Raw genomic sequence first — 14,298 nt, forward strand, 5'->3', positions numbered from 1 at the left:
GTTCTTTCCCTAAAAATTGGTTGGCTTGGTTTTTGAAGTTCAAAATCCAAGGACTTAGACTTGACGTCATTAGACTCCTTCTTTTCCAAGAACACATGAGGTCTGACAGCACTGCTCTCCTACGGGCAGGGCAGATTCTGCCTTTGGCTGTCCAGCCTTAGTTATTGTCTTTCTTGTCAAAGAAGGACTACCCCCAGGCTTCTAGGTACACAAGTAGGGCTCAGAAATAACCCCCTAATCGGCCTCATCAGCTTTGAAGGAGGCCTCTGCAGGAGGGGCCTAAGTAGGCCACCACTTTAACCCAGTTACATGAGGGCAGCTGTAATCCAGGCTGATCATGTCTTGCTAAGCTCTCTCAGCGGGGTGGGGGAAATGTCCAAAAACTGCTTCCTGTGCCCAATTATCCCTGGATCTCACTGCAGACACTCCTTCCCTTTCTGGAAGAGCCTGGCCTCAAGACTACAAGGGCCAAGTTTAATTAGAGTGGCTGCCAGGACTGAGGGAAGGTTGGAGGCAATTTCCAACTGTAGTGAATGTCCATGGGTTAGGCTACCCTAGGTGCTGCCAAGGCGCTGCTTTTCCTTGAAAGGCCCACCACGTAACGCTTCTTCCACCTTGCTGGAGGAGGTGAGGAAGTCATTGTCTACCTCTGTACGGGCCAGACAACTGCTTACGTCAACCCAGGGAGTTCAGGACAGGCTGCGCTCCTTTCCCCTGCACACACACCCCCACCCCCTGCTCATCTCTGGCAATAAGCAGCCCCAGAGATCCCCAGGGAAGCAGGCTGAGCTGTCTGGCCAGGCTCTGGTTGGGAAATAAAGAAACCAGAGCTGCTGGGGGTGGCTGGCCTGGCTCCCTCCCTGTCAGTTGGCACAGTGGGCTTCCCTGTGTAGGTACACTCCATCTCCTTTCTCTCGCCCCATGAAACACCTGCCCCGAGAGAGAGCTCAACAAAGGGGGCTCCCTCAGATCAAGAAGCTGAAAGTTTGCCTGGCCTGGGTGGATGCTGGCAGGGAAGAAAGAGAGGATGGAGTATCAGGAGGAGACTATATGCTAAAGTATAGAAGTTTTTCCACATGGATTTTCTCTACCAGGAGGGTGACTCTCATGGAAAAGAAGAAGAAGAATCAAAAGTTAACAATGATGGCATTTCAGTGACTCTAAGATACTTCAGGTTGAAAGATGGCTGCTATTTTATGTACTATTGAAAAAGTTGCCAATTAAACTGTCATGCCACTGACTGTAAGGTGCAGTCCAAATCTGGAGATACTAAAATTATATTTTTAGAAAGTGTCTTAGCGTCAATGAAATACAGAAAAAAATGCCTTAAAACTGAGGTTATCAGTCTCTTACACACCCCACAGACCCCAACCACACAGGGCACAAGAAAGCACAGTGGGGGAGTATAGTCGAAAGCCCAAGCAACTCCTGCCCTCTGAGAACAAGCCTAGTAACCATACTGCCTGGAAACAAGACCCCCTTACACTGGACAGGACATTGCAGTTTATAAAGCCCTCTCACACTCATTTATCTCACTTGATGTCTCACCTGGAGTTCGGAGAGGTCTGACTTTGCCAAGGGGACCTGGGACCTAAGAGCGGATAGAGAGCTGGGACCACAGCCCCCATCTGCTGAGCTCCACCACAAGACTCTTCCAACGACCACAGAATGACCGCTACCTCAGAGAGGGTAGAAGACAGACTAGTGAGGGTGTAACGAAGTGACTTTTAAACTCTTTTCCCAATGAAACTACTTACAGGACCTCAGTGTACAAAGCAGAATAAACGTGGAGTTGTTTTGGGTGAAACAAGGGGAAAGGCCGGAACCTAACCCACTCTGCCCCCACCCAGCCCTCATCCTGAGATGGCCCCTCAGAAAGCTCCCCAGAGTTCCTGAAACTCTTAAGGAACAATCTCCGAACCTCTGGGATTAAGGGGCTTCAACTCTCTTGGTAATATTCTTTTTCAAAGTTGGATTTAGACATTCTACTTCATAACCTTTTGGCATGTTTTAAATTTTTCATTAAAAAATGGCACTGGTATAGATGGGCAAGTCAAAGAGCTGACTCACAACCTGGAAGCTTAAAGTCAGAACAAAACCAAACAAAAAGTTTGCTTTGAATTATGAGCTGGGCTGAGGCCTGGGTATTGAGATTCTTTATAAAGCTCCCGAGGTGATTCTAATACGAAGGAAAATTTACAAGCCCCTGTATCAACAGCATCCCATCAGCTCCAACACTCTGGAAATCTGAGGGTGTCCTGGACCACACAGGAAGGCCTCTAGGGGGCAGAATACTGGAGAATCCTGGGTCTTCCTAAAAACATGAGGAGATTGGGGACTCCTGGTAACTAGGGAAGGAGCAGCTGAAGGGACAGTAAAGCGGGCAGCACCTCTTGCAGGCCCCTGGATGTCGAGGGAAGGGGGAGGGGAAGGTGGCAGAGAGCAGGGAGAACTGGCGGCTGGAGCAGAGATGCAGCTGGGGATGGGTCATTCGTCAGCCTGACATCTGTGGGTCTCTGTCCCACCGCTGGCCTTGGCAAACCAGGACAAGGGGAAACCTCATTGGGGGATCAGACTGTAACCATTCGAGCTGCTCCCTATGCCTCAGAGGTGACACATTCCACGGGCTGGTGGGGCTTTTGCCACATAAACACCAACACTGCCTATGTGCCCCAGGGAGTGGAAGGGGGACCCTGGAGGGGATGAACAGCTGCAGGGGATGCGGAAAAGCAGTTGCTGCCTGGCCCACCCCCCAACCAGAGGTCTAGAGAAGGGTCAGGCGAAAGATGCTGTCTCTGTTCTCTAGCCTCACAATACTGCCTCCTCAGCCTGAATCCCGACCACATGCAACCCCTAAAGAGGAGCAAGATGGGGCCTTCCAGCTGAAGCTTGAGGTATCCAGGCCAAAGGCACACAGACCCATGCAGGAGAACTCAAGAGATGGGCCATAGCTTGCGTGGCCAAGGTTTCTCACTCGGGGTGCCTCCCACCATTTTGCAGAACTCGGGGATAAGAGTGTGGTTCACAGAACATGTTCCAAGGACCAGGTCCTTGTCTTCAAGGAGCTCAATGTCTACAGAGGGACAGAGAACCCTAATGAATTCCAAAATGGGACGGCAAAGCAGTGTCCTGGAGTGAGCACCAGGGGCTGCGGGAGCTGAGTGGAAGGGTACCTCATGGATACTGGAGCTCACAGAAGACCGCATGCAGGAGCCTGCACTGGAGCTGTGAGACCTTTGGACAAGCAGGGAGATGGCGGCAGCTGAGAAGACAGCGCAAAGAAGTGGGAAACCGCAGGGCGTAACCAAGGGGAGTTCAATACGGCTGGAACAAAGGGTCTGCTATGGATGGGTCTTCATGGAACATGGAGGTGAGGAGATGAAGCCTAGGTGTTTACAAGGCCCCAGGGAAGTGATGCAGTCAGATCTCCACTGGAAACTGTTGCCTGCAGTAGAGTGTACAGAGTGGAACAGAGACCTTCGGCAGACACATGAGCCCTGGAGAGAGGTTGCCGTGAACTATGTCATCTTTCTGACATGGAAGACGCACAGAAGGGCCACAGGACCACCTTCTCTCACCTCCCTCTGGCAGCCTCTGCCCCTGGGCCAGCCCTGGCCTGGCCCTGTGCAGCACCATCTTGTTTACTTGTAGGCCTTTCAGCTCTGCTCTGCAGCTCGCCAGGGTCAGGTAGGTCTGCTGGTAGCAGAGGAAAAGATGGGCCTGACTCCCCTGCCTCAGCACTCGCACAGTCCACCTTCTGCAGCACTGCCTGTTTCTCCCCCCGTTCCTCTCAGACCTGGAGCCCCCTGCTGAGGGTCTGCGCAGTCATCCCAGCACCCCAGATGGGCAGCAGAGCCCAGGGGTCAGGGTGCCAAGCACCTAACCTCTGGAGCCTCACAAGACCAGCTCCTAGGCCAGCTCCTCCATTGGTTAGCTCTGAGTCCCAGTTTTCTCAGTGTCTGCCTATACCATAGGGACAGCACAACCAGTCCACTCACCGTGCTTTTGAGGGGATCACATCCTGGAAGGCATGTGGAGGGACTTAGTGCCCTGCGTGTCACACAGGTGCAGCTATAGTTTTACTGACAGAGAACCTGGGGTCACAAGCAAACGAGTGACTTGCCCAAGCTTGTGGTTCTGTGGTCCAGGATGGCAGGGCCCATCCACTCTGAAGGCCAAGGCTTCTGACTCCTGGCCAGTGAAGGAAGCCCACTTGCCCTGGAGGCCCCTGTGGCTAGCTGTGTCCCCTGTAGAAGCAGCAGCACCAGCCAAAGTCTGAGTACAGTGTCTCTCTGGTGTGAAGGTGGGCATGGCTAATCATAGTCACCACGGGGTTCTCAGTCAGGAGCCCTAGAAAGCCAGGTCCAACTGTTCCCCAGGGGCAAATTACCTCCACATGGCACGGTCTGACCTGTGTCAGCCTTGGCCCTGTGCTGAACAGAGCTGGCCCCGAGAAACTTGGGATGAGGGAGCCTGATCACATCTGGTTTTAGAGCTGCCTCCTGTAGTTCAGTCCTCTAGCACGTGTGAGGTCCCTTGAGGCCAGGGTCCCTCGAGGCCAGAAGATATCCCCAGCTAACAAGCCCTGTGAAGAGCATAAGGCCTGCTGGGTCCCTGGTGGCAGCAGGCAGTGGGGGGGCTTCAAGGCCACATGACTTGAGCCATGCGACTCCAGGGACAGAGCTGTGCTGAGCAAGCCCACTGCCCCATGGTGGTCCTCCACAGCCTGGATGGCCAGTGGCCCCTTTTGTCTGCTTTTCAAAGCAGGAGCCCTTCCTTCTGAGAGGCTTCTGGGAAGCAAGGCCAAGACTCATTGGTTCTCACAAATCTTTTAATAACAGTAAATGAAGGAAACATTTAACAGTAAGTGCCATGGTGAGGGTTCCTTTTCATTCAGGGATCTTCAACAACAGAAACACCTCAATCTAACATTCAGAGTGCGAAGTACACAAATTAATGATCATTTATTTCCAAAGGTGACTGCAGAAACCATTTTGGTACAATCAAAAGGGTTTTACAAAACAGAGAAAACATTACAAAATGTCCCAAGAGGTGAGCAAACTGGCGGGGGCACAGAGCACCCAAGAAGCAGCTTGGCGAAAGTACTCATCTACTCATCTTGCAGCTGGTTAGGGGACTCACAAAAACTGGTTCTCCAAGGGAGTCACTTTGGAGGCAAGCGCCAGGGAGGGGGTCTGCCCAGGACATAGCAATCTCCCCTTGAGAATAAGGAAGGGCTGTGGGGGGGTGGGGCGGCAAGAGAGGCAGCGCCAATTTCCTGGCAGAAAGAGTTACAAGCTGAGCTATCTTAGTCTCTCTACCACAATAACACCAACAGAAATGAAGAAATTCTTCCAAATGTAATACAAAGCTGACACCAAAAGAAAGCAGGTTTCCAAAACAATAGTTTGGCTTGAAATGACTTTTTTGTTTTGTGTGTTTCGTGCCCCGAGTAGCTAACCAGTGTAGAAAATGTCACGAGAGCAACAATAAGCGACTAGGTTTTCCTGAGCACAAGGGACTCACTGTATGTACAGAAGAGGAAGGCTCATTCCCACTTACAGACCCTCCCCAACCTCAGAGGGCAGGGCAGCCTGTGCAGTGAGGACGCCCCTCCTCATAGTCCGGGGCTTTGCTCCCGATGCCCTCCCTGAGGCCTGCTCCCCATTTACCAAAACCAACACTGGCATTTTGTCTTACAGTGGCCATACCGGCCCTTCTTCTCCCCTTGCCCACCTCCCCATCTCCCCTTCAGATGACCAACATCTACAAATCCAAGGAATTCTTTTTTGGCCAAGGTATGTGTGTGGGGGGGGGATGAACGGTCTTCCACTAGCCCCCCACCACCAGCGCCATGCTGACAACCTGGTCTCTGTGTGCAGCTGTGTCTGCCCCACAGAACAGTGCACTGAAGTATCAACGACCCCAACCGCAAAACCCTGAGGGAGGCTGCAGCCGAGGGGCTGGTCTGAGAGCTGGGCTTGAGGCACCAGATGGGAAAGGGCCCCGAACTCCCCACCCCACATCATGGCCACCCTGCCCGCAGCTTCCGTGAATGCTGAGAAGCCAGTCCCGAGAGAGAGAGAAGGTTGAGTGGGGGAAACTGAGTCTATGGCTTCCTCACAAGCTGACAGAGAAACACATCACTGGGCCTCCAGAAAGATGATGGACCGAATCATCTTTGGTATGCAGAACCAAATAGAAGGGGTGGAGGGTGGGGTGGGGTGGGGGCTACAAGCAGGTGGGACCAGTTCTCTGTTATTTGGAGCTGATGCCGTAAGTTGGCCAGCGGAACAGACTGTTCTCATTGGCCCAGATCCTCAGCCGAGGCTACCTAGGGGCTGGAGGGAATACTCCTTTTCCCTTGCTAGGGCTGTTGTAAAAGAAAGTGTCCACTTCTACAAACACCCTCCCAGACACATATGGAGCTCCCACACACTGGCAAATGGCATATGGAAACTTGGCCAGGCTGGCTGGGGAAGCTCCTTGGCACTGACAGGAGAGCCCCAGGGAGGCGCAGGAAAGCCTGGCCCCATGGTGGTGGGGGCCACCCTCCAAGGCAGGCCACTGAGGGTCGGGCCAGGTCACCTCTCCACGTGGGCCTGGCCTAAGGGAAGAGTCAGGTACAGCCCAGTTCAGATGCCTGCTGCTCCCCAGCACCTCACAGGCCATGGCTCCCTGTGGACCCAGTGGACAGGGCTTGCTCTCTGTCCCTTCATCTCTGTGTTTCTGAGCAGTGCATCCCCCTTCCGCGGACAGGTGCACCTGCTGCCAGCCTGGCCAAGCCAGGCACATGGCTTACACTTTCTTCTTTCCTGCCAAGCAGCAGCAAACTGCCAGCCAGCCAGGGGCACTGAGCCACAGCCAGGGCAAAGACGAGCTTTCGGAGGCAGGCCAATGTGAGGAAAGCGTGAGCTGACTGGCACCCTGCACCAGGCCCGAGACAGGAAGGAAAAGAGTGCTCTGCCACTGTGCCCTTGGTGGCGCAGCGTCTGTGCCACCCAGGCTGCTGGGCCCCAGCTGAGGCAGAGATTCCAGCCCGGGTCAGGACAGACCCCCAGGGGCTCCTCCTATGACCTCACTCTAACCTTTTATTTTGTAAAGAGGTCGAAGGAGCACTGAGGCCTGGCCTCCTTGGCCACACCCACGCACAGCCAGTAGACGGAGTGAAACCAGCCACTCAAGAGGTACCTCTTCTGGTGGCAACCCAGAGCATACCACCCTTCTGCAACCCCACACCCTGGGAATTGATGGCATCAATGCCAGCGTCCCTCTGCAAAGAGATGGGCCCCTCCATGGACGCTTCCCTGGGCCTTGCCCTGCTAGAAGAGACTCTCCTCCATTCTGCTGCCTCCAGTAAGTCCACTTGCTAAAATAATGACTACTGAATCACTGAAACTCAGTCTAGGTCTGAAACAGTAACACCTGGAATACTGAAGGAGCCCAGGGCAAGTGGGCTGCCTAGACTGGGAGACAGGGTGGGGGATGGGGCAATCAGAGAAGGTCACAGAACTAGCTTTTGTTATTAAGTAATCTCTTTTTAGTAAGCGCCAACAAAGAGTCAGCAAATGCTACCACCTCCCTTCTGGAGGTCCACGTATGACTGAGGCTATCCTGCAGCCAAAGGTCTTCCTTTCTGAGCACTTGAACCTCTAACCAAGGGGACCTGATTTTTTGGTACCTGCCTTTCAATCTAGACATGTGCTGTAGGGGTGGGGAGCATGTGACGTTCCCCCACCTCAAACAATTCAGCTCTGATGCTGGCTGCAGTGATGACATCTAGTCCTAGGGAAACCATGCTGTAGGACCTGTATCCTCCCAAACCTAGGATGCTCATATATCCTGTAAAACCACGAAATGGACAGACAGGTGTCCTCCAGAGACAAGCCCTAATGCAAGGATTCTCCGAAGTCAAACATCCCCAAACAAATAAAGAAACAAAACCCCAAAAGCCAAAAAAGCCCAACTCTAGCTCATCTTTCCCTGAAGCTGCCTTTGAAGAGAGAGCGAGCATTTAAGAGGCACTCAAAATTAAAATGTCATCTGTTATCAACATTACACTAAAAGCAAGCCTATGATTCAAATCACAGTTTTCTCAAGTTACCACTTCTGTTGATTAATTTCTATGCTCACTTCTGACAGGGATATGGGTCAGTTCTCAGCTCTCAAGTAGAATCTCCCCAAGGTCCCAAACTAGTATTAGCTGTGGATATTTTGACCTAGTTCCCTTTGGATTTGGTGTTGTAACAGCACTCATGGGCCTCAATGGAATCTAGCCCCTTGGATGATAGCACCCCTAAACCCCACTTCTGGCAGTATCTGGAGGGAGTGACTGGTTGGCTGCTTGCTTTGAGTCACGGGACACCAGTGGGAAGAATCTGGCCAGTTCTATTTTGGCCATGAGCTGGGAAATTCCTTGGCTCTTAGCTTGCCGCTGGTATAGAAACAAGGCCTCGGTCCCCTTATGGCGGGGGCTGTGCTGGAGACAAAAGGGGACCCCAGCGTAAGCCTGGAGATCCCTGGCAGTGGAGAAATCAAACACAACCGCATCTAAAAGAACTACTGCTTGTTGTTCCCTTTCTCCTCAACCAGCTGTTGTTAAAGCACCAACAAGCAGAGTGAAAGCCACTGACTACTGTCTCACCACATACGGCCTCAAGGAGCAGGGAGAGCGAGCCCTCAGCACTACACCCCAGGCTCCAGGAGCCATCCTGGGGGAAGAGGTGGGGAAGGAAACGTGTTGGAAGAAAGGGGCAGAGAAGAGGGAAAAAGAAATACACTCAGCGAGCTACTGCCCTCTCCCATGATTCCACCAAGAACTGGGTGTCCTCCAAGTCAAGTCAGGACTTGTTTCCTCAAGGGGAGAAAAAAACAAAACAAAACCCCAAACAAAACAAAACAAACAAACAAACAAACAAAAAAAAACACAAGCACCTTCAGTCTATTTTCTTGGCTGGAAGCCGGAGCAAATCCAGCAGATATTTACACAAGGGCCCAGCCATGTATGAGAACAGGATGACCAGCTTCCCGTGGGTCATGGTCATGAGAGTCTGGTGTCCCGAGGCCCAGATGCGGTACCAGGGGCCGTAGAATGGGTCTGAGATGGCCGGACACAGCATGTTGTTCAAATTCACTTCGGTGACCTGCAGGGACAAGGGAGGTAGAGTGAGCGTTCACCATCCTGAGGCTTTCTCTGGCTTCTGCCAGTTCAGCCGTGTCTACCTAAGGGGGACTAGACAAGGAGGGATTGACCAATCCCCACCTGTTCATAGCGGGATCTTTCTCCCCTAAGTTTGGGTCATGGCTAGAGCCCTTTGGAGGTGATGGAGGAGGCCATCCAGTGGAAAAGCTGGTCTTGCCTTTGGGTTGGGCCCAGAGTCCGTTGACGTTCCTAAGTATTTACTATGTGCCTAGACCCGGACAGGTGTTGTGGGATAAGAGAGCCATCAGCTGCATGGTCCCTACCTCTGCATAACTAGGCACCAATCAAGCTGGGGTGATTGGTCTACCACAGCTGACCTCAAACCAGACGGTGCTCACTGGCTCTTGCCCACCATAAGATCTGAGGTGTGTACAGAACGGGGGCGGCAGAGTCCTCAGATAAGATCTGATGAGGGAAGTCATACCATTCTGAATGGACTCATGAAGAATGGATGGAAGTAATGCTGAGGAATGGAGTGAACAGAGCCCTCCATGTAGGAGGCACAGCCTGAGCAAGGTCTGGAGGTGAGACCGAGCATGGTATGTATGGTGGCATGGAGACACTGACTCCTGTGGAATCGAGGAGTCACAGTGGAGACAGGTGTGAAGGGAAGGGCGTGATGGTCATACTGCTTCCTTCTGAGAGCACAGGGAGCAACCGTGCTATTGGCAAGGAGCTCAAACCACCCCCAGGCCAACCGGAACAGAGCAACACACCAGGGTGGGGAAGAGGAAATGACTGCGTTGACAAAGGCACTGGTGACATCAGTTACGTGCCCTAGTCCAGCCAGGTCCCGCAAGACTCCACGCGGCTAACGGTACATTTAATGCTGCTCGCACACAAAACCAGATATGCCACTCCTGCCCCAAGGACGGCCACGACAGCTGCCTTCCAAAGTCCTTCAAGCCCATTCTCCTTAAAAACAAGTCCTCACCACCTCTCAAGAGAGGTGGGGGATTTGTGCTGTGTCACAGATGGGTGGAGAACACGCTGCCCTGAAGGATAACGTGACACCCAGAGCAGTGGCAGAGCCAGGACTTGAACTTGGGTCTCCTACCCAAGCCCCAGCCTACTGGTACTCACTTTGCCACCGACAGATACATCACCTGGGCACCAAGCAATCCTGGGCTCTGGATAACTCAACTACTGAGTCCAGCTATCAGCCACACTCCAGGTAGGTCTGAACATCCCAGAAGGCTACGGGGGTCACCGACACCACACTTCCACTGGCCACGCAGCTTTGGGCCTGGTGGTAGGCCAAGAATGGACCCAAGGTCAGAAGCCTCCCCCAGGGCCAGGGTCAGGGTCCTGCCTCCCACACAGGCCACAGCACACCACATCCAGTGCAGCTCACTATTTCCGACCCAAGTGGCCATGAGTGAAGGGCCTCCTTGCCTCTCCAGGGATGAAAGAAACAGTCATTACTGAAGGATTCAGAAAGCTCTTTGGAGAGGCCAAAACTGTGGATTGTAAATCAGTAACCCAGACACAACAATCTGACAGTGTGGCCTTTGGCATCTCGTATTTTCAAAACAAAATGATATACCAGCGCCAACCAGGATTATCAAGATTTATGAAGAACTCCAAACAGAAGGGATAAAATGGGATAGAACCAAGCTTACCAGGCCTAGGATCTGCAAGATGCTGAAGTGGTAGAAGAACATGAGGCCAGTTGAGAGGAGGGCCCACCGGAAACTGCTGAGGGGCTCCGGGGTGTAAGCACCTGGAGAAAAAGGGACATGGTGAGACAGCAGGGGTGGTGACCCTTCTCCCTCACCCCCCGAGGGTGCAGGTGCTGAGGCCATAGCCGCCATCTGCTGTTTTACCCACTTCCGCTGCCCTGCGACAGCTGCTCAATAGACAGCCCCACTGATGAGCTGGGTGACTCTTACCACCTCTTCCCAACCTCTGTTCTGCCACGTAATGCTGGGGCCATTCTAGAGAGGACTTTTTTTTTTTAAACTTCTGTTATAATAGTAACAAAGTTGGCCCTTTGTATCTACAGATTCCACATCCCCAGGTTCCACCAACTGGATTGGTCCATGATAGGTTTATCGTGCACGTTCTACAACTGCAGATGCAGACAGCCAAGTGTATTACACCATTTTATGTGAGGGGCTTGAGCATCCTTGCATTTTCGTATCTGCAGGGGTCCTGGAACCAGTTCCCCTTGGATACTGAGGGACAACTGCACATGCTCACTAAAGGAAATTTCTAAAATGTTAAAAAGGTAGAAACGAAATGGAAGAAAAGAATACACCCCCAACACTCTACTTACTAGCTGAATGTGACCACTGCTAGAATCTGGTGTGTCTCCTTGGTTCTTTTTGCCTTGAGAGTTTCTTTTCCTTCTTCTTCTGATTACTGATTGGAGTGTTACTGTATACATAACTGCACAGCCTTCATTTTCACCTTTATTCCTATCAGTCCCTCAAGGTTCTAAAGAGAAGCTTCACTGAGGAAGTGTGGCATGGTGGCTGAGCATGCTAACTTTGATGTCACACAGATTTGGTTTCAAATCTGGATGCTACCACTTACTGCCTGCTTGACCCAGGAAATGTTCTTTAAACTCTGTATTCCTCACTTTACTTGTCTGTAAAATGGGGCTACTTCCAAGAGTAGTTGTGAGGAGTAAAGGAAAGAATATGCTGAGAGCTCTCAATATGGAATGTGGTGCAATGAAAGTGTTCAGTATGCGTCAGGTACTGTCATTATTGCATTATTATTATCATCCAGATAACTAAAGAATGTGCCATATCCAGTTATCATGCCATTTCCTGATCTTTAGACAACTCTCTCCCACTGGAACAGCAAAAATTATGTACTTGTCCTCCATCATCACTCAGAACTCCCATCCCTCCATCATCACTCAGAACTCCCATCCCAGTAGGCTTGGGTATATGCTAGACCTTGCAGGGTAGGGAACGGCTCATAGAATGCTCTGGGTGCAGGCATCCTATGATGGGGGTACTCCACAATGAAAGAAACGTGGAATGCTCATTTCAAGCAAGTAGGCAGCAACAGGAGGAGGAGTATTTTCCCAAGTCAGTCTTTCACGGATCTATCCACTTATTCACCAGTTATTAGACACCTATTATATTCCAAGCCCTGTGCCAAGCATTGGGGATAGGCACACAAAGGAGGTGGGCTCCCTGCTGCCTCAGACTCATGATCTGGTGGAGGCGGCAGACAAGCTAGGCAACAGTGAGAAGCTGGTGCAATGACCCAGGTCTGTGCCACGTATAATGGGGGGATGGAACTCAGCTTGGCAGAGGGGGCACAGAGCTGAGTCCTACTGGACAAATGGGACTAAAAGAGGGGCCTAGGAAAGCATACATTTCTGCTGCTGCTAAGTCGCTTCAGTCGTGTCCGACTCTGTGTGACCCCATAGACGGCAGCCCACCAGGCTCCCCCGTCCATGGGGTTTTCCAGGCAAGAGTACTGGGGTGCCGTTGCCTTCTCCGAGACATTTCTGGGAGTGAGCCAATTCACAGAACTATGGGGAAGCACTGAGACTATAGAGGCCAGTGTGATGGGGCAGTGAGCAGGAATAGGCCTCAGAGGTTCGTAGGGTTAGGCTGCTCCCAGCTGGGCCACATAGGACCTTCGGAGCCGTGCTGAGGGCTTTGGGCTTCATTTTGTGCTGCAGGGTCATGACACTAAATGCCTGAAGCCTCAGGCAGGCAATTAACTGGGAGCACGGGAGCGACCAGGGACAATGAGCCATCAGGGATACTGGAGACCCGCCAACTGGAAAGGCTAGGCCCCTTCTGAAGAGGGCAGTCCCCACTCAGCAGCACCCAGTCTCTGCCTTACGGAGACCTGGGCCCAGAGCTGACAGTGTTTTCGCTTTTGCAAGAAAAGCCAGAAGTGGGGCACTTTCATACGGAATTTCCTGATTTTTAAATGTTGGCAAATAATTCAAAACGTTTTAAGAATGTTCAACGGACCAAACAAAACATGTCTTCTTGGAGAGCTCTCAGACCAGGGGTGGCCAGCTTCAAGCTCTGCTGCAGAGCCACAGAAAGCAGAAGAGAGTATGTGAAGCAGGAAAGTGAGGTTGATCATACGTGTGCTTGAAAAAGACCACCCTGGCCTCGGTGTAAGGGATGGGCTAGAATAGGCGGGGCAACCAAGAAAGAGAGTGCTTCTGGAGCCCAAAGACAGAGGAGGATGGATGGCTTTGAAGATAACAACAGTGGCCCTGGCTTCTAGCTGGGCATCACTGGGTTGATGGTGCCACTTGCTGTGATGGAGAAGAGGAAAAGGCAGATTTTGGAGAGAAGGTGGAGAAATGAGGCCAATTTTAGACATGTTGGAGTTGAGGCGTCCATGAAATACCCCAGTGAAAGTGTCTCTTGGGCTGTATGCACTCTGAGAAATACAGCGTGATGGGGGTGGCGGTGTGGGCACTGGAGCTGGGCACTCATGGGTTCTCAAATCCTGGCTCTGGTTGCTTAGCGACCTCAGGGTCGTGCGCCAAGCACCGCATCTCAAACTCAATTTCACTCATCTACAAAATAGGGTGCTGTGGCCTACTTCACAGGGTAGATAAGATCATTTAAGCCATGATTGGAGTGCCGTATCTGGGATTTAACAAACGCTGATTATTTTCATTATGATATGAACTTCAATCTCAGTGAAAAGGACAGGACAGAGCATCCAGCCACGGGTGTCATGAGCACAGGACGGTAACCAAAGTCACAGGAGCCTATATAGACACAGCAAGGAAGAAGGCCAGAGGCAGAACACCATCATCAGGAGGGGGAGGAGCAGAGACAGGGTGACCAAAGCCTCCTGGGTCTTCTGGGGAAGAAGCTCAGGCTTGCTCCATGAACAAGGCGCAGGATCACTGCACACCTGAGGCAGAAAGCCCTTTGAGAGCGTCAGAGTCATCTGTCCACTTTATAGATGGACAAACTGAGGCCAAGAGATGGCCAGCACCACAGCCAATGTCAACAGCAGAGTACTGGGCTCTCAGACAGTGCCAAGGGACTCAGTGCCCTCACTGCCACCTCTCCAGACCTCCATCACACCACACTGTACCAGCTCTTTGTCTACCCATCGAGATGAGGGCCTCGGAGTTGAGGACCGAG

The 14,298-nt window shown here is 52.0% G+C and overlaps 1 protein-coding gene across 7 annotated transcripts in view; it reads right to left on the bottom strand.

The window, feature by feature from the left end:
* Positions 1-4,813: 4,813 nt before the first annotated feature.
* Positions 4,814-14,298, bottom strand: part of TMEM164 (transmembrane protein 164) — a 180,824-nt gene continuing 171,339 nt past the window's right edge. For all 7 annotated transcript variants that reach the window (XM_018044336.1, XM_018044331.1, XM_018044332.1 and 4 more), the window contains 2 exons: positions 10,825-10,925; positions 4,814-9,143 (listed from right to left, as the gene is read on the bottom strand). In XM_018044336.1, coding sequence (XP_017899825.1) covers positions 8,937-9,143; positions 10,825-10,925 — 308 coding nt within the window. In that variant the 3' untranslated portion in view covers positions 4,814-8,936. The remainder of the gene's footprint in view (positions 9,144-10,824; positions 10,926-14,298) is intronic.

The sequence above is a fragment of the Capra hircus genome, unplaced genomic scaffold, assembly GCF_001704415.2.
Source record: "Capra hircus breed San Clemente unplaced genomic scaffold, ASM170441v1, whole genome shotgun sequence".
NCBI lineage: Eukaryota > Metazoa > Chordata > Mammalia > Artiodactyla > Bovidae > Capra > Capra hircus.